Source organism: Balaenoptera borealis, assembly GCF_965194805.1.
Source record: "Balaenoptera borealis genome assembly, chromosome: 20".
NCBI classification, from domain to species: Eukaryota; Metazoa; Chordata; class Mammalia; order Artiodactyla; family Balaenopteridae; genus Balaenoptera; species Balaenoptera borealis.
The window spans coordinates 56,680,361-56,707,221 of NC_138879.1; the positions used below are offsets into that span (position 1 = coordinate 56,680,361).

Here is a 26,861-nt window from a genome sequence, read left to right on the forward strand (position 1 = left end):
TGTGGCTTGGGCTTCTTCGCAACACGGTGGCTGGGTTTTAGGACGGAGCATCCTTATGACCTAGCCTGGGAGGTTATTTCTTTGCAGCCACAAAGGCCCTCCCAGGTTCAAGAGGATGGAAATAAACTTCACTTCCTGATGGAGCAGTGGAAGTGCCCTGGCAGGGCATGTAGGACTGGAAATCCTGCCGTTTTGAAAACTACTTTCTGCTATAGTGGCAAAACTTTAGAGGTTGAGTCTGAAGCCAAGAATTTACCTAAGATATCCAGAGATGAGAGACAGCGCTGGGCTCAATTTTTTGTGTGTGCATTTGGGTGGCTTTTTTTTGGTGGGGGGGAACTGCTGTGAATTGAGAGGCCAGAGTGGTGTAGGCTGATCCCTCCTCAATCCTTAGTGTAAGCACTTATTTGTCTTGCAGGAGCTATTTGATACTTAAAAAAAATTTTTTTTTAGTTGAGGTATAGTTGATTTACAATGTTGTGTTAATTACTGCTGTACAAAAAAGTGATTCAGTTTACATATGTATACATTTTAAAATATTCTTTTCCATTATGGTTTATCATAGGATATTGAATATGATTCCCTGTGCTATACAGTAGGACCTTGTTGTCTATCCATCCTGTATATACTAGTTTGCATGTGCTGACCCCAACCTCCCACTCCATCCATCCCCCAAACCCCCTTCCCCTTGGCAACCACCAGTCTGTTCTCTATGTCCGTGATTCTGTTTCATAGATAGGTTTATTTGTGTCATATTTTAGATTCCACATATAAGTAATATCATGTGGTATTTGTCTTTCTCTCTGACTTATTTCGCTTAGTATGATCATCTCTGGTTGCATTCCTGTTGCTGCAAATGGCATTATTTAATTCTTTTTTCTGCCTTAGTAGTATTGCATTGTATGTATCACATCTTCTTTATCCATTTATCTGTCGACAGACATTTAGGTTGTTTCCATGTCTTGGCTATTGTGAATAGTGCTGCTGTGAACATAGGGGCGCATGTATCTTTTTGAATTATAGTTTTGTCTGGATATATGCCCAGCAGTGGCATTGCTGGATTGTATGGTCATTCTAGTTTTAGTTTTCTGAGGAACCTCCTTACTGTTTTCCATAGTGGCTGCACCAACTTGCATTCCCACCGACAGTGTAGGAGGGTTCCCTTTTCTCCACACCCTCTCCAGCATTTGTTACTTGTAGACATTTTAATGATGGCCCTTCTGACTGGTGTGAGGTGGTACTTCATTGTAGTTTTGATTTGAGTTTCCTATTTTATACTTTTGACCGCAAAAGGTTCAGCGAGGACTGACTTGGGAGGCTGAATTACTTCTTAACTTCGTGATTCAGAAACGATGAGCATTGCCATCCAGTACCATTGTGGTACCTCCTCTAACCCTTCAACACCAGCCTGCAGGGAGCTGTATCTCCCCCCATCTGCTTTTGTCCTACCGACTCAACACCAGTAGCCTAACCTGCGCAGGGGCTGAGGGACATGTACCTGTGAGTAGGCGGGGAACCATCACAGCTCACTTCCAAGGTCATGGTAACAAGAAGTTAGGAGCGCGAACTTGAAACTAGAAGAAATAGCTCCTGTCGAGGTAGAGTTGAAGAAAGAGATGGAAGAGGACTTTAACAAAATGCAGTGAACTCTCAAGAAAATACCAGTGTAGTAAATAAAATAGATAAATAAAAGACTTCATGGAACTGAAAACATTGTTTCCACATTATAAGGAACTGTTTTCCAGATGTATGTAAAAAATAGTCACTGCTAAGAACATAATGACTCTCTATTCTAGAAGATCAAGAGAAACAGATTTCTCAGGCCACAGAGCAAAGGCATTTAGAGGTGAAAAACATGAGGGAAAAGATAAGAAACTTGGAGGTCAGATTCAAGAGACTTAACATGAACCCGGAGGAGAAAAAGAACCAGACAGAAGAGCAACTGTTAAGTAAAAGTAGAAGGAAAGTTCTCTGAGTTGACAAGTCAGGCAGGGTGGATGAATGTTTCAAGCTATGTGTATAGACGTTTCCTGGTGAAATTCTAGAATTCTACAGATAAAGAGAAATTTTGCACATCTGGACAGAGAGAACCAGAAGAACTAGACTAATATCAGACTTCTTATCAGCAGCTCCGAAGGAAGAAGACCATTAAACAATATCTGTAGACTTATGGACAAAAAGGTTATGATCAGAAATCCTATATCAAACCCGGTTACCCAATTTGTAAGGTTAACACATAAAGGCTTTGGAGTTATACTCCTATAGCATCTGTTTATTACTTATGTAACATCACTTTTTAAGGGCATGGAGGCCTTAGAGTTTATTTATTTATTTACTTATTTGTATAATTTAGCAGGAGAAAACTGGCAAAATGGCCAATCTGATGGGGAGCTCCAGAAACTAGAAGAGGACAGAAAAGAGAAGTGAGCAGTGAATCCTGCGACCAGTAGGTAGTTTAGCCTAAACAAATGAGGTGATTTTTTGCCAGGAATCTGTTGTGTATGCTAAGTGGTGATTATTGCAACAAAGCAGACAAACTCTAAAGGAAAAAGCCAGTAATAGCCTCAAGTCAAATTGCGACCAAACTCAGGAGTGGGGGTGAGAGTTGGCGGTGGGAGAGGGTCATTGGAAAAATAAACATGTTCTAAGTGTTTCTTCTCGTGGATCAGGGGAGAAACAGCTTGGTGGGGGACATAATTATCTTCTACTGATGTGTAAATAGAGGAGATTAGGTTCAGTTATGATTTCAGGGGAAGGAAGTTCCTTTATAAATCAAATAGGGGTTCTCCTCTCCTCCTGGGTCCTTGCCGTACCATTGCTAGAAAGCTGATTTTTAACATCTGTGTTTCATTGTTCGCCTTGATAGTTTCAATGCCAGACAAACTGAGGTTTGCACTACTTTGCTTGGAAAAGTTTTCCCCCCAAACCCTAACCTTGAGAGCATCATCGGAGCCCTTGCTTCTGCAGCCCACAGCGTCAGCCTGGACCGTGGTCTTCCTGGCTTCATTTATGGCTGCCTCCCTACCTGGGAGCCTTCACAGGGTGGCTTGGAGATGAATTGAGCCGCACTTGAGAAGGAGTGTGGGAACAGGGTCTAAAATGTGTTCCTCTCGCCCACTAGGGAGTATGACATGTAACAGTTCTAAGACCGAACTGAGAGAGTGGTGGAGAGGGGGTGCCTGGGGGATAGAGAAGGACACCAAAAGAGAGGCCAGAAGCCCTGACATCAGTGTTTTGTCTGGATGGGGACACTTCTGGAATAGCACCTGTTTCAGCAAGATAACATTTTGTTGGTCTCTCTGAGCCCTGTCCTGCCAGAACTGCCAAGGGCAGGAGGCTAGTAATGAGAAAGCCCATGTTTGTGGTCCTGGTCCTCTCGCTATAGTGAATTGTGTCCAAAATCCTGCCCACTGGACCCTGGGGCTAGCCTCCCCGTGTAAAATCTGCAAGTCGCACTGGAGCTGGGCACCAGGGTATTCTGTCATTTTCAGTGTCACAGACTTGCCCCTCAGAGACCTGTACTTCCAAGCCACTTTCCGTTGGTCTGGGATCACAGGTTTCTTTTTAAAACTGTGCCCAAACCATAGACCAGAAAAGGACCTTGGCAAGTCATTGAGTCCAGGCCTTAACTTCAGAGAGAATCACACTTAAACTCCACCCCAGAGAACCCTTCTGCAATGACAGATACCATGAAAATTGCTCCCAAGGATGGATTGGAATCTGTTCATCCTGAGCCATTTAATCCCTTCACTTTCAGGAAACACATCAGGTCCTATTCTGCTGGTCACCAGACCCTGATCTCTGACAAACACGGACCCCAAATCATGAGCACAGGACACTGTGATAGTCGTGCAATGCTTTTTACTCTGTTCTGTGGCCCCGAGATCATGCTATAATCCATCCTTAAAACCACAAAGGTCCACAGCGCTCAGATTTCACAAGTGACCACGAGGTAGGTGGAGGTGGAAGATGCAGAATGCAGTCACGTGTGGGTCTGCAGGGGCCGCCAAACAAAGTGCCACCGCTGGGGGGCTTAACAGTGGAAATTTATTTTCTCATAATTTCAGAGGCTGGAAGTCTGAGATCAAGGTGTCCACGGGGTTGGTTCCTTCTGAGGCCTCTCTCTTTGGCTTGCAGATGGCCGTCTTCTCCCTGTGTCCTCACATGGTCGTCTCTTTGTGTGTCTGGTCTTGATCTCCTCTTCTTATGAGGTCACCAGTCATACTGGCTAAGGGCCCACCCTAATGACCTCATTTTAACTTTATCAACCTCTCTAAAGGCCCTGTCTCTAAATACAGTCACATTCTAGGGTAAGGGAGGTTAGGACTTCCACATAGGAGTTTTGGGGGGAACATAATTTAGCCCATAACAACTCCAGAGATCAGATATCACCAAGACCACTGTATTTGCATCCTAAAATCACTTCCAAAATCATGGGGAAAGCCCATTCTTCGCAACCCTGGTCAATGTTCGAAAAATTGTGAGAAATTAAAAAAAAAAACATTTAAAATAATACATAAAAATGCATAAGAATATTATATAATTAACATTACTAATTTAAATATTATGAATAATCATATTAATATATTATGTATAGTCTTATGCACATCTATGCATTATTTTTAAAGTATATATTCTTACCTTAAACCAGCATAAAATTATTTGGAGGGCACGAGAAATACATATTTAAAGATTTAGTATAATAAGTATCAAGACATTTGAGATTTAAACATCTTATTTTCGAGAGGGAAGTACTAATTAACCGTGGGGCTCGAAAACGTCCTTGGAAATGATTGATACTGTTGGAAAGACTCAAAGGAAGCAATGAGGAATTGGTAGGGTTTGGATTAGAGATTAAAAAATAATGCCTGGATATTTTGGAACCAGCAGGAATATTCCTGTTTTGGGACGAGGGAAAAAGTAACATGGGAGAGAATCTAAAATATTTGCAATACCTTTAAAGCTCCTCTTAGAAATGTACTCATTTGGTTGACCTTCGCAATATTAAAATATGGTGTTTATAACTTGCTGTGTTCATAAATTTATCACATGTGACATAAAATATTCCAGTTTAATTATTTTGTAATACAATTATTTTGTATTTTAAAGACTTTGTTTTTAGAGCAGTTTTAGGTTTACAACAAAATTGAGAGAAAGGTACAGAGATTTCTCATAAACTCCCTCCCCTACACATGGATATTCTCCCTCATTATCAACATCACTCACCAGAATGTTACATTTGTTACCAAGAATGAACCTACACTGACACATCATAATGACACCCAAAGTTCATAGTTTACCTCGGGTTCACTCTTGGTGCTGTCCATTCTGTGGATTTGGACAAATGTATATATAAACATATCCATCATTATAGTATCACACAACATAGTTTCACTGCCTTAAATATTTTTAAAATTTATTTTTGTTTTTTAAATGTAGTAAAAATACAACATAAATTTACCATCTTAACCATTTTTATGTATGCAATTCAGTGGCATTAATCACATTCACACTTTTGTGCTACCATCACCACCATCCATCCATAGAATTCCTCACCTTGCAAAGCTGAAGCTGTACCCATGAAACAGTAACTCCCCGCCAGCCCCTGGTAACCACCTTTGCACTACATTTTACAATACTTATACTGTCTCTTGTATCAATAGAAGAATTAGAATATTCAACACAAGGGAAGAACAGAGGGCTGACAACACTTTGACATATACCTTAGCATATTTTTTTTGCTTCTGAGTATCCATATATGTATGTTTTTTACTGTGCGTACTGGTTTATAGCTTGTTCCTTCTCGCTTAATTTATCAATACCTTTACATGTCAAATATATGTCATCATTTTTAATACTTATATGAAAGTCCATCCATTTAAACAATCCCCTTTGGATTTGAGGGAAAATCTTTGGATTTTTTTCCAATATATCCATATACTGAAGGGCTGGAAACAAAAGATTAAGTATAAACGTAGACCTCCATAGGGCAATGCTCTGATGACCTTTCTTACAGTTAAATCTTCATCTACATCCTCAATTATTTCTTCAGGATGAGTTCCTCCATTTAAGTTACTTTGAGAAAGGTTTTCTATATTTTCAGTCTTTTAAAATATATTGCCAAATTGCCTTCAAGAAAGATCGTACCATTTCATGCTTCCAACAGCTGTGGTGGGCACACCTATTTTCCATGCCTTCAGCAACCTTTTCCCTTAAAAATCAAAATAATAGGTGGCTGTGGTTTTTAAAAAAATCAAGTTGTAGAGAAGGACTTATAATGAAAAGGTATCAGCCGTCTTACCCTGATTCCACTCCCAGCCCTGCTCTCTGAGGACAATTACGTTTAATGACTTCTGTATTCAATTCCTCTGTAATTTAGCTCCCCATCTTTAAATAATATGCTTGTCCTGTGGGTTCTCTCTCATATACCCACAAACACACAATTTGCTTCCTGTTAGGGAGATGGGGTGTTGATTCTATTATACCACTTGCCTTCCCCTCCATACCTATTTTTTCAATTGTTGTAACAAAGAGCATTTTACTTCTTATGTTTAAACCTCCCTGCAGTTGCCACAGATGGTACAGTTTCTCTTGGCTGGCTTTAGTGAGCATTATTCACCTCTCTCTCTCAACTGTTTGCTTCTCCCTCCTTCTTTCCTTTCTTTCCCATTTTTCCTTCCTCTTTTTTCTCTTTCTCTTTTTCACATCTTGAAGATTGATAAAATTTACATTCATTCTCTCCTGTAATCATCGTAATTATGTCTTCTGTGTTTTGTTCATGGGTTGATTCTAAAAGTTCAACAGTCAACTAAGTACTTCTTTTATAGTTACTTAAATGTTGTTCATTGCAGAGCCAAGTAATATGTCAATAATATTTCATGCTCTGTGGTTCCAGCATAAAGATATCTGCCCAGATAAAGGAGACTTTGCCTAGTGCCAAGGTTAAATAAATATTCTTTTCTTACATTCTACAGATGATTCAATCATGCATCACTTTACTTTGATTCATATTTGTTTGTTTTTTGATTCATATTTGAATCCTATCTTTCTTGGGCACTTTTCCTGGAATTTCTTTGGGATTATCTTGTTTTCTTCTATTGGGAGGATCATATGCCTTCATACCTTCCAACTTACTCATTTCATCTATTATTTTGTTTGCTCTCTTCATCTTAGAGGCCACTGAGTTCCGATTTGTATTTATTGCTCTCCGAGCCTCCTGCGGGTCTGACATCCTGGGATTTCCTCTTGGCTGGTCTCAGGTTTATTTCTGTCATTTCTTACTGGATTAAAGTTTTATCCTTATTTTTTCTGGAGTGCATCCTCAAGGGGGTTTCTCAGAAAGAGAGGTAACATCCTTTTCTATTTCTAAAAATGATTTTATTTTGCCTCTATACTTGACTGATAAGTTATCATAATTTTTTTTTTTTGGATTGAAATGAATTTTCACTCAGAACTTTGGAATTGCTCCGTTATAGTCTAGCATCAATTATTGCTGATAAATTCTGCTGCTGGTCCGATTGTTGCAGCTTGACAGCTTCCTCCTCTTGGAAGGGGCCAGAATGAAGAGTGGGAGATGCCTGGGCATAGAACAGTGGGGACAGTTCGGAGGACCTTGAAGAGAGAAATTTGTTGACTCAGTAGGATTTTCCAAAGCAGAGATTTTTAGATTTTTTTCCATACAACAGTGTTTCTTTTTTTTTTTTTTAATTTGTTTGTTTATTTATTTATTTATTTATTTATGGCTGTGTTGGGTCTTCGTTTCTGTGCGAGGGCTTTTCTCTAGTTGCGGCAAGTGGGGGCCACTCTTCATCGTGGTGCGCGGGCCTCTCAGTATCGCGGCCTCTCTTGTTGCGGAGCACAGGCTCCAGACACGCAGGCTCAGTAATTGTGGCTCACGGGCCCAGCCGCTCTGCGGCATGTGGGATCTTCCCAGACCAGGGCTCGAACCCGTGTCCCCTGCATTGGCAGGCGGATTCTCAGCCACTGCGCCACCGGGGAAGCCCACCAGTGTTTCTTAACATGCATTGGAGTCACCTGGAGAGCATCTTAAAACAGATTTTAGAGCTCACTCCCAGAATTTCTGACTCAGTAGGTCTGGTTGGGGCTGGAGAATTTACATTTCTAACAAGTTTGAAAGTGATGCTGATGTAGTAGCTCCAGGACTATATTTTGATATCTTGCACCAAGGTGATGACTTAATTCAGAGTAACCTCATTTTCTTGTTTAAAAAAATGGGGATAATAACACCTTCCAGGGTTTTTTTTTTTTTAAGGAATGAGTGATTGTATTCACTATGTTTTCTGTATTCCAGATGCTCGGGCATCTGAAGCCTCACTGACTTGGGAGAGACTGCCCCTCTGAGGCCTGGCTAATTCCTAGAGAGAGCAAACAGTTTGCCTGAAAGCGTATCTTTGATGCGCTTGAATCTTTGATTCAACCAATTCTGAATCCATACCTCCACCCACCTCTTTTCAGGCTCCTGTAGTCTGGACAGTATCCTCCTGCCCCTAAAAAACTCCAGGGCCAAGTACTGGACTATTAGGGCCCTCCCCGCATAGCCCAGAGCCCACCAAAATTACTCAGATGATCCCACTTTACACCTCAGCTTGCTTGCTTTGTCACCCCATCCTTCTTGTGGAAACCACAGTAAAGACTGTTGCCCACACTGTCCCCTAGCTCTCTCTGCCTCCTGACCTGCCCTGGTGTATCCCTGCGTGTCCCTGCCTCCTGATTCTAGGAACCTGTAAGTGTAAGTTTCTTCACGACAGTTCCACGTCTGCACGTCTTATCTACCTGATTGAAACAAATCTCAGGTACATTTTTAAACAGTGGTACAAAGCTGGTAAAGCACTTAGCAGAGCACCTCTTTGGCATTAGGTAAAAGGGACATTTTAGGAAGAATATCTAAAGGCAGTGTGAATGATGAATGGGAAGATGCTGGAGACGGGGACATCGGTTAGAAGGATCTCGTGGCTGCTCCATGGGACCCAGCCTGAGACTCTGCAAATAGAAAGAGAGCAACAGGTGCTGAAAATATTAGTGATAGACAAATTGAGAGTGTTTGACAACTTCTTGGGTGTTGCAACAAAAAGAATAAAATATCTAGGAATAAACCTACCTAAGGAGACAAAAGACCTGTATACAGAAAATTATAAGACACTGATGAAAGAAATTAAAGATGATACAAATAGATGGAAAGATATACCATGTTCCTGGATTGGAAGAATCAACATTGTGAAAATGACTCTACTACCCAAAGCAATCTACAGATTCAATGCAATCCCTATCAGACTACCACTGGCATTTTTCACAGAACTAGAACAAAAAATTTCACAATTTGTATGGAAACACGAAAGACCCCGAATAGCCAAAGCAATCTTGAAAACGAAAAATGGAGCTGGGGGAATCAGGCTCCCTGACTTCAGACAATATTACAAAGCTACAATAATCAAGACAGTTTGGTACTGGCACAAAAACAGAAATATAGATCAATGGAACAGGATAGAAAGCCCAGAGATAAACCCACGCACATATGGTCACCTTATCTTTGATAAAGAAGGCAAGCATATACAGTGGAGAAAAGACAGCCTCTTCAATAAGTGGTGCTCGGAAAATTGGACAGATACATGTAAAAGTATGAAATTAGAACACTCCCTGACACCATGCACAAAAATAAACTCAAAATGGATTAAAGACCTAAGTGTAAGACCAGACACTATCAAACTCTTAGAGGAAAACATAGGCAGAACACTCTATGACATACATCACAGCAAGATTCTTTTTGACCCAGCTCCCAGAGAAATGGAAATAAGAACACAAATAAACAAATGGGACCTAATGAAACTTAAAAGCTTTTGCACAGCAAAGGAAACCATAAACAAGACCAAAAGACAACCATCAGAATGGGAGAAAATATTTGCAAATGATGCAACTGACAAAGGGTTAATCTCCAAGATTTACAAGCAGCTCATGCAGCTCAATAACAAAAAAACGAACAACCCAATCCAAAAATGGGCAGAAGACCTAAATAGACATTTCTCCAAAGAAGATATACAGATGGCCTACAGACACATGAAAGAATGCTCAACATCATTAATCATTAGAGAAATGCAAATCAAAACTACAATGAGATATCATCTCACACCGGTCAGAATGGCCATCATCAAAAAATCTAGAAACAATAAATGCTGGAGAGGGTGTGGAGGAAAGGGAACTCTCTTGCACTGTTGGTGGGAATGTAAATTGATACAGCCACTATGGAGAACAGTATGGAGGTTCCTTAAAAAACTACAAATAGAACTACCATACGATCCAGCAATCCCACTACTGGGCATATACCCTGAGAAAACCATAGTTCAAAAAGAGTCATGTACCAAAATGTTCATTGCAGCTCTATTTACAATAGCCAGGACATGGAAGCAACCTAAATGTCCATCGACAGATGAATGGATAAAGAAGATGTGGCACATATATACAATGGAATATTACTCAGCCATAAAAAGAAATGAAATGGAGGTATTTGTAATGAGGTGGATGGAGTTAGAGTCTGTCATACAGAGTGAAGTAAGTCAGAAAGAGAAAAACAAATACAGTATGCTAACACATATATACGGAATCTAAGGGAAAAAAAAGCCGTGAAGAACCTAGTGGCAAGACGGGAATAAAGACAAAGACCTACTAGAGAATGGACTTGAGGATATGGGGAGGAGGTGGGGTGAGATGTGACAGGGTGAGAGAGTGTCATGGACATATATACACTACCAAATGTAAAATAGATAGCTAGTGGGAAGCAGCCACATAGCACAGGGAGATCAGCTCGGTGCTTTGTGACCACCTAGAGGGGTGGGATGGGGAGGGTGGGAGGGAGGGAGATGCAAGAGGGAAGAGATATGGGAACATATTGTATATGTATAACTGATTCACTTTGTTATAAAGCAGAAGCTAACACACCATTGTAAGGCAATTATACTTCAATAAAGATGTTTAAAAAAAAAAAAAGAAAGAGAGCAACAGGTGCTGAAAATATTAGTGATAGACAAATTGAGAGTGTTTGACAACTTCTTGGATGTTGTAACTTGGTGACCTATTGTCTGAAATGTTTTGTAATGAGACTATCTCTGCGTTAAAGGCAGCCTCACTGTTTCCTTCCGTGACTTCTGTAATGACAGCTGAGAGTCCTCATTGCTGGGCTCTCAATCCAACCAAGTGTCTTTCTGTGATGAGGCCAGAACTCCAAGGTAGCATGTCAGGGAAGGTCTCCAAGATGTCCTGTAGTGAATATTACCTTCATCTTCATGTTTCCTAAACTATATTCAGCACTCAGGGTGTAGTCGTTAACTGGTGTTATGTGAAATATATTTTTATAGATTTGGGAAATGACGAGTTAGCCAAAATTAAGCCATTTAAATTTCCTGCAGGACTTCTCAGAGTGTTTAATATTTTAATGAAACTCTGTTAATGGAGAATATAGCCTTCAGTGTTTCCTAACTTATTTGTCCACAGAACCTTTTTCTTCAGGGTGTCTAATGAGTCTGTTTTTTCATGGAACACATTCTGGGAAATGCTGCTGTGACCTGACAAGCTAATGTATGACACCGGTGACAATCAAGATTTTTGTGGGTGGCAGTGATTGTTCTTCTAAAGCCCATCAGGAGAACAGTGCACAATTTTTAGATCCATTTGCCAAGGCTCTGTTTTGCTTTAGTCTATTGGTGTGAAAAATAAAATGAAAAGACATAACTTGTACCCAGATGTCACCTACACGGTGCCTATCATCCTGTAAAATGACTCATCCTCTGAAAATAGTAGCATTCATTGTCTTGATAGTGAACAATGCTCTTTCATTTACAAAGATGAGGCCCAAAATACCAGGCTTCCTAAAATTAGCGTCACCTGTTAGCCCACCTCCTTCCTCGGGTCAGTCTTTTTTATTTTATTTTTTAAAATTTTATTTATTTTTTATTTTTATTTTTGGCTGCGTTGGGTCTTTGTTGCTGTGTGTGGGCTTTCTCTAGTTGCAGCGAGCGGGGGCTACTCTTCGTTGCGGTGCGCAGGCTTCTCATTGTGGTGGCTTCTCTTGTTGTGGAGCACAGGCTCTAGGCGCACAGGCTTCAGTAGTTGTGGCACGCGAGCTCAGTAGTTGTGGCTCGCAAGCTCTAGAGTACAGGCTCAGTAGTGTGGCACACAGGCTTAGTTGCTCCACAGCATGTGGGATCTTCTCAGACCAGGGCTCGAACCTGTGTCACCTGCATTGGCAGGCGGATTCTTAACCACTGCACCACCAGGGAAGCCCCGAAGCTTTTCATTTAGATGAAGTCTAATGTATCCCTTTTTTTGTTTGTTTTGCGGATCATCGTTTTGATGTTATTTCTAAGAACTCATTGCCTCACCGAAGGTCAAAGATATTTTCTCATGTTTTCTTCAAAAGTTTTATAGTCTCATGTTTTGTATTTAGGCCCGTGAACCATTATGAGTGAATTTTTGTACATGATGTGAAGCATGGGTCAAAGTTCATAGTTTTGCATATGAATATCCAATTGTACCAGCACAATTTGTTAGAAAGACTCTTCTTCCTCCTTTGCATCTTTGTCAGAAATCAGTTGCTTACATCTGTCTAGGTGCATTTTCCTTATTCTGTCCCACTGATCTGTTTTTCTGCCCTTTCACTACCATATTCTTTTGATTACTTAGTTTTATAGTAAGTCTTAAAACTGGGTAGTGAGTACTACAAATTTATTCTTTCTAAAAATTGTTTTAGGTCTTCTGCTTCCTTTGCAGTTTCATATCAATTTTAGAATCGGTTTGTAGCTACAACAAATCCTGTTGAAATTTTGATTGGGATTGCATTTAATCATGACTAATTTTCTGAGTACTGACATCTTTATTAGGTTGAGTCTTCCAATCCACAGACACAGTATTTCTCCCTTTATTTAGATCTTTGATTTCTTTTATTATTTTGTAGTTTTCAACGACACATTCTGTGCATATATTTATAAATTGATACCTAAGTATTTTATTTTTTAAAGCAGTTGTTAATAGTATTTTATTTTTAGTCTCAGTATTAATGTGTTCATTACTAGTGTATAGAAATAAAATTTATTTTTGTATGTTTATCTTATGTCCTGCAACCTTGCTGAACTCATTTATTAGCTCTAGGAATTTTTTTTTTGTAGATTCCTTGGCATTTTCTACATAGACAAGCATGTCATCTGGAAATAGGGACATTTTTATTTGTTCCTTTCATATCTATATGTTTTTTATTTCCTTTTCTTGCCTTATTGCACTGATTCAAACTTCCAGCACTATGTTGAATGAATGTTGAGTACAGACATACTTGCCTTGATCCCAGTCTTAGGGAGGAAAGCATCTAGTCTTTCACCATTAAGCATAATGTTAATTACAGGGTTTTTTTTTTTTTTGCAGATGTTATTTATCAATTTGAGGAAGTTCTATCTCTTCTGCGTGTTCTGAGAGTTTTTACCAAGAATGGGTGTTGAATTTTGTCAAATGCTGTTTCTACATCGATTAATGTGATCATGTAGTTTTTTTTCTTTGATCTGTTAATGTGGTAAATTACATTGATTGATTAAAAAACCCCTGGAATAATATCCCTGGACTAAACCTAAGTTGGTCATGGTGAAAAATTGTTTTTATAGGTTGTTGAATTATATTTGGTAATATTTTGTTAAGGATTTTTGCGTCTATATCATGAGGAATATTGGTCCATAGTGAGCTTTCTTTGATACTGTTCTTTGTCTGGTTTTGGCATCAAAGGAATGCTAGCTTCATAAAATGAATTGGGAAGTGTTTCCTCCTCTTCTGTATTCTGGAAGAGATTATGTAGAATTGGGGCTAATTCTTCTTTAAACATTTGGTAAAATTCTCTTGTGAAGTCTTCTGGGTCTGAATATTTTTTTTGAGACTTTTAATAGTACAGATTCAATTTCTTAACAGTTACAGGGCTATTCCAGTTATTTGTTTCATATTGAGTGTATTGTAATTTATGGTTTTTAAGTACAGTAGTCCATTTCATGTAAATTGTCAAATGTACATATGTGTATTAGTTGTTCAAAGACGTTCTTTTGAAATCTACAGGATTTTGTAGTGATATTTCCTCTTTCCTATTCTTGGTAATTTGTCTTCCCTTTTTCCTTCTTTTCAATTGTGCTAGAGGTTTTTTCAATTGTATTTATCTTCTTAAAGAAGCAGCTCTTTGTCTCATTACTTTTCTCCGGTTTTATTTTTGTTTTAAATTTATTATGCCCTTTGTGCTTGCTTTCCTTCTGCTTGCTTTGGGCTTATTCTTGGTCTTCTTTTTATAGATTGCCACAATAGGAGCTAAGATTCTCATTTGAAAATGTTTCTCTTTTCTGATATATGATTTTAGTGCTATAAAATTTCCTCCCAGCACTGCTTTGGCTGTGTCCACCATTTTGATATATTGCATTTTCATTTTTGTTCAGTTCATTTTTTTTTCCCCTTGAGACTTCCTCTGTTCCATGGATTATTTAGAAGCATTTGGTACTTTCCTGGTTGTCCAGTGGTAAAGGATCTGCCTTACAATGCAGGGGATGTGGGTTCGGTCCCTGGTCAGGAAACTGAGATCCCACATGCTGTGCGGCAATGAAGCCCATGCGCGCCACAACTACTGAGCTTGTGCGCCTCAACTAGAGGAGAGAAAACCTGTGTGCCACAACTAGAGAGAAGCCCGAGAGCCGCAACGGAAGATCCCGCATGCCTTAACGAAGATCCCGCATGCCGCAACTAAGACCCGGCGCAGCCAAAAATAAATTAAATAAATAAATAAATAATAAATAGAAGCTTGCTGTTTGGTGTCTGGGTGTCTGGATATTTTCTTCTTATCTTTCTGTTAGTGATAAGAGAATACACTGTATATGATTTCAGTTCTTTCACATTAGTTATTTTAGGGAATTCCCTGGCGGTCCAGTGGTTAGGACTCTGTGTTTCCACTGCAGGGGGCACGGGTTTGATCCCTGGTTGGGGAACTGAGATCCTGCAGGCTGCACAGTGTGGCAAAAAACCACCACCCCCACCACCAACATCATCAAATTATTTTATGGACCCAGATGTTGCCCATCTTGGTATATGTACTGGAAAAGAATGTGTATACTGCTTATGTTTGTTGGAGTGTTCTATAAATGTCAATTAAATTCTTTTGGTTAATTGAATTGTTGTGTTCTCACTTATTCTTGCTGATTTGTTTTTTATCTAGCTGGTCTGTCAGTTGTTGAGAGAGGGGATATTGAAGTCTTTATGTGGATCTGTCTATTTTTCCTTTCAGTTCTGTCAGTTTTTGCTTCACATATTTTTGCAGCTTTGTTTAGTGCATACACATTTAAGATTGCTACATCTTCTTGGTGGATTGATCCTTTTATCATTATATTATGCTCCTCTATGTTTCTGGTCATTTACTTTATTCTGAATTTACTTTATCTAACATTAATACAGCCACTTCTGCTTACTTTTGATAAATGTTTGTGTGATATCTTTTCCTACCCTTTTACCTTCAGCCTGCCTATGTCATATTTGAAGTGAGATTCTCATAGATTGAATGTTTTCAATTCACTCTGTCAATCTATCTTTTAATTGGCATATTTAGGCCATTTACATTTAATATAGTTATGACTATGTTAAGGCTTAAGTCTGCCATTTAATTTTTTGTTTTATGTTTGTTCTTTCTGTTTTTTATTGCTTTGTGTTCTTTTTTAAAATCAATTAATTAAATTTATTTATTTATTTTTGGCTGCATTGGGTCTTTGTTGCTGCGCGCGGGCTTTCTCTAGTTGCGGTGAGTGGGGGCTACTCTTAATTGTGGTGCACAGGCTTCTCATGTGGTGGCTTCTCTTGTTGCGGAGCACGGGCTCTAGGCACGTGGGCTTCAGTAGTTGTAGCACACGGGCTTCAGTAGTTGTGGCTGGCAGGCTCTAGAGCGCAGGCTCAGTAGTTGTGGCACACGGGCTTAGTTGCTCCATGGCATGTGGGATCTTCCCAGACCAGGGATCGAACCCGTGTCCCCTACATTGGCAGGTGGATTCTTAACCACTGTGCCACCCAGGGAAGTCCCTTGTGTTCTTTTTCTTTCCTTTCTGTGGGTTAGTTTATATTTTCATTTATCTGTTGTGTTTTTGAGTGTATCTCTTTGCGCTTTGCTCCAAGAAGATTTGCATTCTCCTCTGATGTGAGACAGGGGTTGCTAACAGGTTGGGACACTCCAGCTGACGTCCAAGGTCTTTCCCTGAATGTGTTAACCCCCGGTTCCAGCCCCCCACTTTCTGGGTGGGGTAGGGGGGCTCACACTGGTGACCAGATCTCAGTGGTGGCATTTGCATTTGTCACCAGGACTCAATGCTGTCTCTGTGTTTGCTGTTGATCAATCTCTGCTCAGATATTCAAGCTACTTTTGCTTGTTTGGGGGAGACCAAGGGTGATGGGTGGAGGAAACTACTTAATTCTGTTACTTGGAAAAAAAAAAAATCTGGAGACAGAAGAAGTGTGTTTGTTGTGCTTCATCCAATTTCCATGCTGTAGCAGGAGACTCCTCAGACCATCTTGTTTACCATGTTTTTGCTGGAATGCTGGTTCCTTGAGGTTCCTAGTAAATTCCAGTACTGTCTATATTTTCTCTTGATAGAAATAGCTGCTGTTGATGCAAACTTGTGTATATAGGATGGATAAAGAACAAGGTCCTACTATATAGCACAGGGAACTATGTTCAATATCCTGGGATAAACATAATGGAAAAGAAGATGAAGAAGAATATATTGAATATATATGTATAACTGAGTCACTTTGCTGTACAGCAGGAATTAACACAACATTGTAAATCAACTATACTTCCACAAAATTTTTAAAAAATAGCTGCTATTAATGTCTGTTTTTCTAATCTCTCTATAAGTGGGGAGAGAGTGGAGAGTAATTATGAGACTATATTCCTAGTTTTTTTTTTTTTTTTTTAACTGATATTTCTCTCCATTTTCTCTTTAGGGCAGAGAAGACTGAAGTCCTGAGCGAAGACCTTCTTCAGGTAAGGTTGTCGCTGGCCTGTAGCTCATAGATGCCAAAGACATATTCCCTTTTACAGCCGAGCCCTTCCTGATGCTGTTCAAGCTGCTCCACTGCTCCTCATCTGGTCTATTTAGAGACACAGCTTTTATCCTTTATGATAGCCCCTTGCATTGTGAGCACCAGTCTGGGTGAGGTTTTTCAGGAGACATTTGAAGGCATTTGATTGCACGGTTAGCAGAGAGTCCCTGAGTCTGTGATCCCCTCCTTTTCTCCTGCATTGGATGTTGTCTCTGCAGAAACATGGGTCAGTCTTGTCCCTTGATTGTCCAGATCTGTGACCCCACTTCTGACCTCCCCTCACCCAGGACCCCCACCCACTGCTCTGTCCATAGGTGGAGAAGCGGCTGGAGCTGGTGAAGCAGGTCTCCCACAGCACACACAAGAAGCTCACGGCATGTCTGCAGGGCCAGCAAGGGGCGGAGGCCGACAAGCGCTCGGTAAGTGCCCTCCCAGCCCTGGGGGATGTGAAACTTGCCTGCTGATGGACCAGGCGGTATCTGAGAATTGTCTTGTGGTGTGGCAGCGCCTCCCACCCCTCCGTGCCCTTTAACCCTGCCTGAAGCATCCCCTCCCCTCACCAAGCAAGATTTGGTCCCCGTCCTTGTCCTCCCCAGACAGGGGCAACTCCTGAGGAGAGCAGGGGCGCGCTGAGATCCCACCGTTAGGGAGGCGTCGCCTTTCTCTTACCCCTGCTGTTTGTTCACAACTTCCGTTTGCCTCCATAGTATCTTAAGATCACATGGAAGAAAATTACACTGTGGTTTTGGAGGTTACAGGTGGCCTATAAAGGCTCTTATGAAAATTGTTTTTGCTGTAATGAAGCAATAAAGAGAACCTGCTACATGAAAGTGCTCCAGGGTCTTTGTCTAGAAGGGCATTAGTACTAAAGGCATTGCATCGTGTGACTCCATCGAATGAGCAGTCCTTGGGGTGAACAATCGTGAAGATTCGCTTCCTTTTGACCCCTCTACCCACCTCAAGTCCACCAGAGCTGAAAAGCTATTCTTAGCTGTTCACTTGGCTTTGTTACAGGGGAGATGCAACCTAGGTGGTTTCTTTCCTCCTTGAGTTTATGATCGACGTGTTTGGTGTCTGTTTGATTTTCTCTGACCTGGAGTTCTTGTTGACTTCTCTTCCCGGTGGTCGCCCTGAGCCCCCCAGGTTCTGTTGGCCTCACTTGTATTGGTTATCATGGCACGTGCCCTGATACTTCCACCATCTCATGCTGCAGGACCAGAACGGCTCTGCTTGCTCTACCAATCATTCCATTTTCTCTTCCCAGCCCTGGTTTCTTCTTTCTTAATATTCCCAGCAGGAATCACTCACGTGTGGTAGAAATGAAATGTTTACAGCTTTGGAAAGTGCCTGTGGAAATAATTCTGTGTATATCAGGACTTTCAGCAAGGGGAGCCTGACAGTCTAAAGGCAGAGTTTGCAATACTGCTTTCGACGTGAAACCCTTTCATCAAACAAACACGTATATGGGACTCCAGAAGCTGGTCCGGGTGTGGGGCCTGTAGCCAGGCCTGCCTGTGACCCACTTCCGTCCTTTTGTTCCAGAAAGCACTGTTTTTAAAACAAGCGATCAAGGGACTTCCCTGGCGGTCCAGTGGTTAAGACTCCACGCTTCCGCTGCAGGGGCCACAGCTTCGATCCCTGGTCGGGGAACTAAGATCCCACATGTCTCTCGGCCAAAGATATAATAAAATAAAATAACTGGTCAACAGGAATTGTATATTTTGGTGTCAAGAGTAGCATCTTACTGTTGGCACCAGAGTCTTGAAACTGACCTTTGGTGTTGGTAGGTTGATTACTACTAGCGTTATTTCTCGAGGATAAGGTCAAGTTACCCAGATTTATAAGCTTTTAATTGGATTGAGGGTCTTGCGAATTATATAGGAGGCTTTTGGCTCTCCAAGTTTTCTAAAATATCATGAATCAATAGCAAATTTGGGATATGGCAAGGCCGACAGGTCAGAGGATGATTGGCACTGAAAAGGCAGTTGGTTACTCACACTTCCCCAGAGGAGGGGGCATGTGGGCCACGCGGGGAGCGCCAGGAGGCACAGGCCACACTGGTGCAGTGATTACCATATGCACCGGACCGCTATGCAGTGGACGTGGAAGAAGTCTGCGGTGGAAATAAGCTCAGGCATGTACAGATCAGTGATTTCACTGCACAGATGACAGGTGCTTGATTTTGTCCATGATTTCTTTTTTTTAAAGATTCTTTTGATGTGGACCATTTTTAAAGTCTTTATTGAATATGTTACACTATTGCTTCTGTTTTACGTTTTGGTGTTTTTGGCCGCGAGGCACGTGGGATCCTAGCTCCCCGACCAGGGATCAAACCCCCTGCATTGGAGGGCGAAGTCTTAACCACTGGACTGCCAGGGAAGTGCCTGCCCATGATTTCTTGAGCTGAGCAGTCTTTCCTTATTCTCATCTGACTGAATAAATGATCAAACTGAAAAGAAATTCAAAGTGACCTTTAAGGACAAGCTAAAGGTGGCAGCACTGACACTGATAAAAGTGCTTTTAGGTTAGGGTGCGCCATGTGTGGGTTTTCCAGAGACGGGAAGGCGTTTGGCATTTTTGAGCAACACGAAGGTGACCCGAGTGACTAGAGGTTAGGGAATGACAAGGAGAGGGCGTGAGATGGGATGGCAGGGGACCCGGTCTCACCATGGTCAGCATCTGGACTTTTTCCCCGAGATCTGTGGGAGGCCAGTGTGTTAATCAGAAGTAACATGATGAGATTTGTTGATTGTGTAATGAATGGATAAATGGGGTGGGACTATGGTGGAAGTCAGGGTCCAGTTAGACAGGTAGGGGTGCAGTGAAGGTGGGACGCAATGGGGCCAGTGAAGATGGAGAGAGGTCAGAGATGTGATGGATTGTTGGACGTAGGGTACCAGGACTTGGCAGTTGAATGGATGTGGGGTATGAGGAAGGGAGAGGGGTTTCCAGGTCCCTGGCTTGAGGACTTGTTGAATCCATGGGAGTTGATGAGATCACCCAGGGAGAAAATACAGGTGAGAAGACAAGGGGCCTTGAATCAAGACCCCCCAGGAACTGCAGCACTTGAAGCTCTAACAGGAGGAGGACCTAGCAGAGAAGGGATGGTACTCTTAATCCACCCACTTGCTCGGGTCTACATCCCAGGCATCATCCTTTATCCTTACTTTTCATTCTTTCCCCACGTGCATTTCAGTAAGTCCTGCTGGCCCTTCCTCCAAAGAATCTCCATTTGCTTTAGCGTTCATCAGCCCGGTCCACGCAACAATCATCTGTTGCCTGAACACAACAGTGTTCCCATCGGGGTCTCTGCTCTCCACTCCGACCCCCCCAGCCCCTTCATCATCTGGTCTCTACAACACTCACTCTGCCTGAGTGAGTGTTTAAAATGGAATCAGATCCTTCAGTCCCACCAAAGGATTCCCACTGTAGCACAAAATCCCAGCTTCTTAGCTTGGCCCTTGGTCCCTAATGGTACATCTTCCACTTGCATCTCTGAGCTCAGCTCTTGCCCCCACCCACTGTCCTCTGCCCCCATCATCATCCTCCAACTGCACTGACCTGCGATTGAACTTGCCTTGTTCATATCCATGCGGAGCCTCCGTGTGGGATCTCCCCTCCACGTGGAATATTCTTACCCAGCATTTCAGGCCAGCAACTTCCTTTTATTTTATTTTAATTTTATTTAAGTATAGTTGATTTACGATGTATTGATTTCTGCTGTACAGCAGAGTGATTCAGTTATACACGTATATACATTCTTCTTCATTTTCTTTTCCATTATGGTTTATCACAGGATATTGAATATAGTTCCCTGTGCTCTACATTAGGACCTTGTTGTTTATCCATCCTGTATATAATCGTTTGCATCTGCTAACCCCAACCTCCCCATCCATCCCTCCCAATCCATCCCTCCCACTTGGCAACCACAAGTCTGTTCTCTGTGTGAGTCTGTTTCTGTTTCGTAGATAAGTTCATTTGTGTCATATTTTAGAGTCCACATATAAGTGGTATCATATGGTATTTGTCTTTCTCTTTCTGACTTACTTCGCTTAGTATGACAATCTCTAGGTCCATCCATGTTGCTGGAAATGGCATGATTTCCTTCTTTTTTATGGCTGCATAGTATTCCATTGTATATATATATATATATATATATATATATATATATATATATATATATATACATACACACACACACACACCAGACCTTCTTTATCCATGCATCTGTGGATGGACATTTAGGTTGTTTCCATGTCTTCGCTGTTGTGAATAGTCACACCAGCAACTTCTTACTGTTTGATTCTCAGTTCAGATGTCACCATCTCGGTGCAGCTTCTCTTACCACCTGATATGTGTGCTTCCTCCCTCCCCCAGTCACATCCCCCTGTTTCATGTTCTTCATAGCATGTGTTAGCCTCTAAAATCATCCTGCTCATTCAATTGCTCCTGTGTCTGTTCCCATCACCAATATGTGAGCTACACGGGAGCAGGGATCTTGTCTTCCCATCACGGCTGCATTCTCAATGCCTAGAACGGGGCCTGCCACATGTAGGCAGCGCTAAAAATAGACGTGTCACGACTGGATGGCCCATGCCTATTTTAGGCACAGAACCTGCCCAGTGCACCGTGCCAGTTTGACTCGTTCCTATTCTTTACGGAAGCGATTTAGCGTGATGGCTCTGAATTTAAGTGCTGGGATCTGACTCTCCAAGGTGGAAGCCCAGCTCTACTGCTTCCTAATTTTGCCTGACAGTGGGCAAGTCAATTACCTCTATATGCCTTGGTTTCTTCCCTTGGAAAATAGTCATAACAATGAATTCCTACCCAGTAGGGTTTGAGAGTTAAGTGAGGGAATGCATGTAAATGCCTAGCACAGTGCTTGACATGAATACATAGTAAAGAAATAGAAGCTGCTGCTGTCACTAGGGCCCCGCCGTTAGTCCAAAATCACCACTGAGAACTGCTGAGCCCCGAGGAGCAAGTCTGCCTGCATTAGCGGACAGTAGACAGCCATTTTCAGAGATGGAGGGGCGTGTGTGCGTGCGTGTGTGTATGTTTAGGAAACAGAGTGGATATTAGAATAAGACCTTCTGTCTCTTGAGTCATCCTACAAGCTGTGCTGCTGATGAAGATAATTTTAGAGAGGGCACTCATCTCAGACAAGTCAGATCGACTACTTCCAAACCCTGAGACGTTCTGTCTCCCCTTCCCTCAGCTCTCAAGGATCTCTCGGCGCACTAGAATCAGGGATAGCTTCTCTTTGGCCCGGAAAACCACTGGTCAGGGTGAAGCTTGCTAAGTAAGGTCTCTTTACCTGGGCGCTAATGGTCCCCGGAATAGTGGGTGATTCTCTCAGCCTAGACCCTCGTCTGCAAGAGAAACACATTTTGGCAGCTTTTCTGGACATGTGGGCAATTGAATCCTTCAGAGATTCAGTATCCGTCTACGTGAAGTGGGGGTGAGCAGAGTGTGGAGGAGAGAGCGAAGAATACCTCAGTCACGGGTAGGCATTAGGTTAAATAAATCAGCACAGTACCCTGCGCCTACCGAGCTCTCAGCTTTTCCTTTGTCTCAGAGCATTTCTTTAGAAATAGAAATAATTTGTAGTCTGTAGTGAATTGCAGTCCATTAACTTCTTCTATTCGCCCGCCTTTGATTATAGGGGGGCTATTTGTTTCAGGGGGCTTTCTGATGCATTGTAGGATGTGTAGCTGCATCCCTGGCCTCTACCCACTAGATAGATACCAGGGATGTTCCCCACATCGTGACAATCACATACACCTCCAGACTTTGCCAAACGTCCCGGGGGGGGGACAAAGATTACCCCTGGTCAAGAACTCTAATACCTTAATCCATTCTTTTTCTCTGAGCGTGACAAATGTTATACCTGCACAACTCCTTTTCTTTTTTAACCATTTTAGACATTTTTCTAAAATGTGCTTTAAGTAACTTTTTTTTGAAAGGTGATGGTAGGAGCAGATGCTCTCCGAAGATACTGTTCCTCTGCCTTTAATTAAGTCTCTAGAAACCTGGACCTAATAGCTTTGTAGGACAACTAGAAATTGGTGTTTGAATTTGGATATATTAGTACTTAGTTGCCTGGTCTCGTTTTTACCAAGAAGAATGTCCCATTTTATGTGAAATGATGGGGTAGCAAGATTATTCCTCGAGTGAAAGGGATCTGACCTCTGTGGAGTGGACGTGTCTAAGGGCAGGGAGGGGGTTGTGTTTTAGACCCGTTGAGGACACCTGGTGTCCTGGGCTCCCCTGCACGTGGACTAACCCCAGAAACCCTAGGAACTTCCATACCACTCTTGGGGGTTGGTCTACCTCCTGTGACCTTCCCCGGAGATACCTAGAGCCCATGGGTCTCCTGGGGATGTTCAAACCAGATTCCTAAAACTCTACCTCCAGCTTGGTACCTCTCTCAAGTCCTCCAGTTGCCTGTCTCAGGACTGAGTTATTTTAATCCAATCATGTTGTTCTTAAACAAGCCCTCAATGGTCCCCAAGTGCCCCTAGAATGAAACCCCAGTGCCTGCCTCTGGCTGGCGAGGCCCCGCACCATCTCGCCTCCGCCCCCTGCCCCAACCTCTCCCCCATCACACACTGTGCTCCAGCCACGCTGGTCTGCTGGGGATCCTGAGCCGGCTAGCTAGCCCACCTCCGGGCCTTTGCACCTGCACTTCCTCTGCCCGGAATGTTCCTTCCCAGGTCATCTGGAGGTACGGCTGACTTTCTCTCCCTTCAGGTTGCTTCTTAAATGTCCCCCATCGGGGGTGGGGGGCAGTCTTTTCTCCTCACCCCCCCCCCACAGCTGCCCACTCTGCCCATCGTCCTGCTTTCTGCTGTTCCCATGGCACTTCCAACTCTCGCAAGGGTCTCCTTCAAAGTGTGTGTGTTTAGTGTCTGTCTCCCTGCCCTGGGATGTACGTTCCATGAGAGCAGTATCTGGTCTCGGTCACCATGGGTGTGGTTCCCAGGTAGGCACCCCATTCATGCTGGGGAGTAAGCGAGTTACAGCCGAGGGTCTCTGGGTGCTAAGACAGGAGATTCTGGGCTGGGAGGAGCTCCATCACTTTCTGTTTGAAGATCTGTCTGTGTGGCAGTGGGGACTGGAAGACCCGAGGATATCTAGCTGTTCTTTTTTGAATTTTTTGGCCGCGCTGTGTGGCACGTGGGATCTTAGTACCCTGACCAGGGATCGAACCCGTGTCCCCTGGAGTGGAAGCGCAGAGTCCTAACCACTGGACCGACAGGGACGTCCCAGATATCTAGCTCTTCTTACCTTGTTGTTCTCCATGTGTGCTGGGTGGTTTCAGCTCAGGAAGGAGAGGGCTTGTTGACACTTAAGGAGGGAAGATGGATCATGCTGTGGTCCTTCTGCCTGCCCACCTCCCTCCCTCCTTCTTTCCTTCCCTCCCTCCCTCTCTTCCCACATAACATAAAGCTTACCACTTTAGCTATTTTAAAGGGTACAATTCAGGGACGTTTAGTACAGTCACAATATTGTGCAGCTACCACCATGATCTACTTCCAGAACATTTCCATCACCCCGAAAGGAAATCCCGTACTCATTAATCAGTCATTCTCCTTTCCCCCTCCCCCCAGCTCTTGGCAACCACGAATCTACCTTCTGTCCCTATGGATTTGTTTATTCTGGATATCTTATATAAATAGAACTGTACGTTATGTGCCCATTTGTGCCTGGCTTATCTCACTTATTGTGATGCCTTCAAGGTTCACCCATGTTGTAATCTGTGTCAGGAGTTCATTCCGTTTTTATGGCTGCATAATATTCCGTTGCGTGGATAGACCACATTGTGTTTATTCATTCATCCGTTGATGGACGTTTTTGCTGTTTCCACCTTCTGGCTATTGTGAATTGGGCTGCTCTTCACATCATGCACATGTTTTTGTTCAGCCATCTGTTTCAAATTACTTTGAGTACATACCCAAGAGTGGAATCGCTGGGCCATATGGTAATTTTGTTTAACTTCTTGAAATGCTGCCAAACTTTTCTACAGTGCTGGACCATTTTACATCTCTACTGGCAAAGCATGAAGGTTCCAATATCTCCACATGCTCACCAATATTTATTTTTTGTATTTAAAATATAAATTATTAATATTATGATAGCCATCCTAGTGGGTGTGAGGTGGTATCTCATTGCAGCTTTGATTTGGGTTTCCTTAATGACTAATGATGTTAAGCATCTTTTCATGTGCCCATTGGCCATTTTATATCTTCTTTGGAGTATGCCTTATTTTGATGATTATTTTGTTTGCATTGTAATTCTGTGTGAACATTTTTCTCTCTCTTCCTTGACCATAAGGTGCCTTATTTATAAAATGGGGCTAGTATACTTCTCGAGAGAGATGATTTTTAGAAATTAAGGCATGGCTCAAATCTTTAGCATAAGTTTGAAATCTTCTCTTTTTTCCCTCTGCTATTCTACTTTATTTTAAAATGCAGCATGTAGGGAATTCCCTGACAGTCCAGTGGTTAGGACTTCACGCTTTCACTGCTGTGGTCCAGGTTCAATCCCCGGTTGGGGAACTAAATTCCAGCAAGCTGCACAGCGCAGCCAAAAAATGAAATGAAATGAAACAAAATGAAAATAAAATAAAATAAAATTAAAAATGCAGCATGTAAACCTTAGCCTTATTTTCCAACTTAGCAAATTTAATCGTTTTAATTTTCTGAATTTTGACATCTCTGAGTCTAACCCACCATTGTATCCTCTGAATTTTTAGGTTTTATTCATATTTTAAAGTCAGTTTGTTTCTTAGCTAATGTAATATCTAGGCAAGGATTTGACTCCTTGCTATTTTAGTGTAAGTGGGTGGCTGTTGAAGTAGTTTTTATTACCATGTTTTCTTCCTTTTCAGAAAAAGTTGCCTTTGACCACACTGGCTCAGTGTCTGGTGGAAGGATCAGCTGTGCTGGGAGATGACACGCTTCTTGGGTAAGGCAGTTCCGTGTATGGGTTTGTGCTGAATCTAGGTGAGTCCCCATCCTTACAAGGGGACTAACGGCCTTCACGGAGGTAGTGAGGGCACCTGTGGTCTGGCTGGAGACTGGACGGGGAAGAAGGAAAGGTTGCCAGTGAGACATTGAGCCCCCAGGTCCAGGAGTCATAGTGTCTGTGCAGGCGGCAGCTCCCAAGGGGAGAAATTAACATGAAACTGTTGGGACTTCCCTGGCGGTCCAGTGGTTAGGACTCTGCACTTGCACCGCAGGGGACACGGGTTCCATCCCTGGTAGGGGAACTAAGATCCTGCATCCCGCGTGCCGCAGTGTGGCCCGGAGGGGGGTGCGGGGAAGGCTGTTGAAGGACGCTTGAAATCCCTTGGGCTCCAGCAGAAGCAAATATGAAATCTCTCCGTGTCAGATGTCAGAACTTATAGGATTCCCAGAAGAACAACCCTTGCTGATTTCGAGCTCACAATAAAAACAAACTAAATATAGAATCATCATGAGAGAGGGTCAGCAGGCACAGTCGGTGGGAGAATCAGACCCTAAAAACTAAAAATAATGGACAACCTGAAGGGAAATGGACAGTAATTATGTTTAAAATGAAATTTAAAAATTTAATAAAGACAAAACACACTAGGGGTAAAAAAAGAAGAGGCAGGATCAAAGAAAAACCAAATAGAACTTTTAAGAATTCAAATTATATTTATTATAATTTAAAAACTTACTTGAGAGAAACTGGAAGTTGCGCACAGATATGGAAATTGGTGAACTTAAAAG

At 42.2% G+C, this 26,861-nt stretch overlaps 1 protein-coding gene across 5 annotated transcripts in view; it reads left to right on the forward strand.

The window, feature by feature from the left end:
• ARHGAP44 (Rho GTPase activating protein 44) overlaps window positions 1–26,861 on the forward strand; it is a 191,697-nt gene that overhangs the window by 64,268 nt on the left and 100,568 nt on the right. For all 5 annotated transcript variants that reach the window (XM_082373281.1, XM_082373283.1, XM_082373280.1 and 2 more), the window contains 3 exons: window positions 17,005–17,044; window positions 17,418–17,522; window positions 25,997–26,073. In XM_082373281.1, coding sequence (XP_082229407.1) covers window positions 17,005–17,044; window positions 17,418–17,522; window positions 25,997–26,073 — 222 coding nt within the window. The remainder of the gene's footprint in view (window positions 1–17,004; window positions 17,045–17,417; window positions 17,523–25,996; window positions 26,074–26,861) is intronic.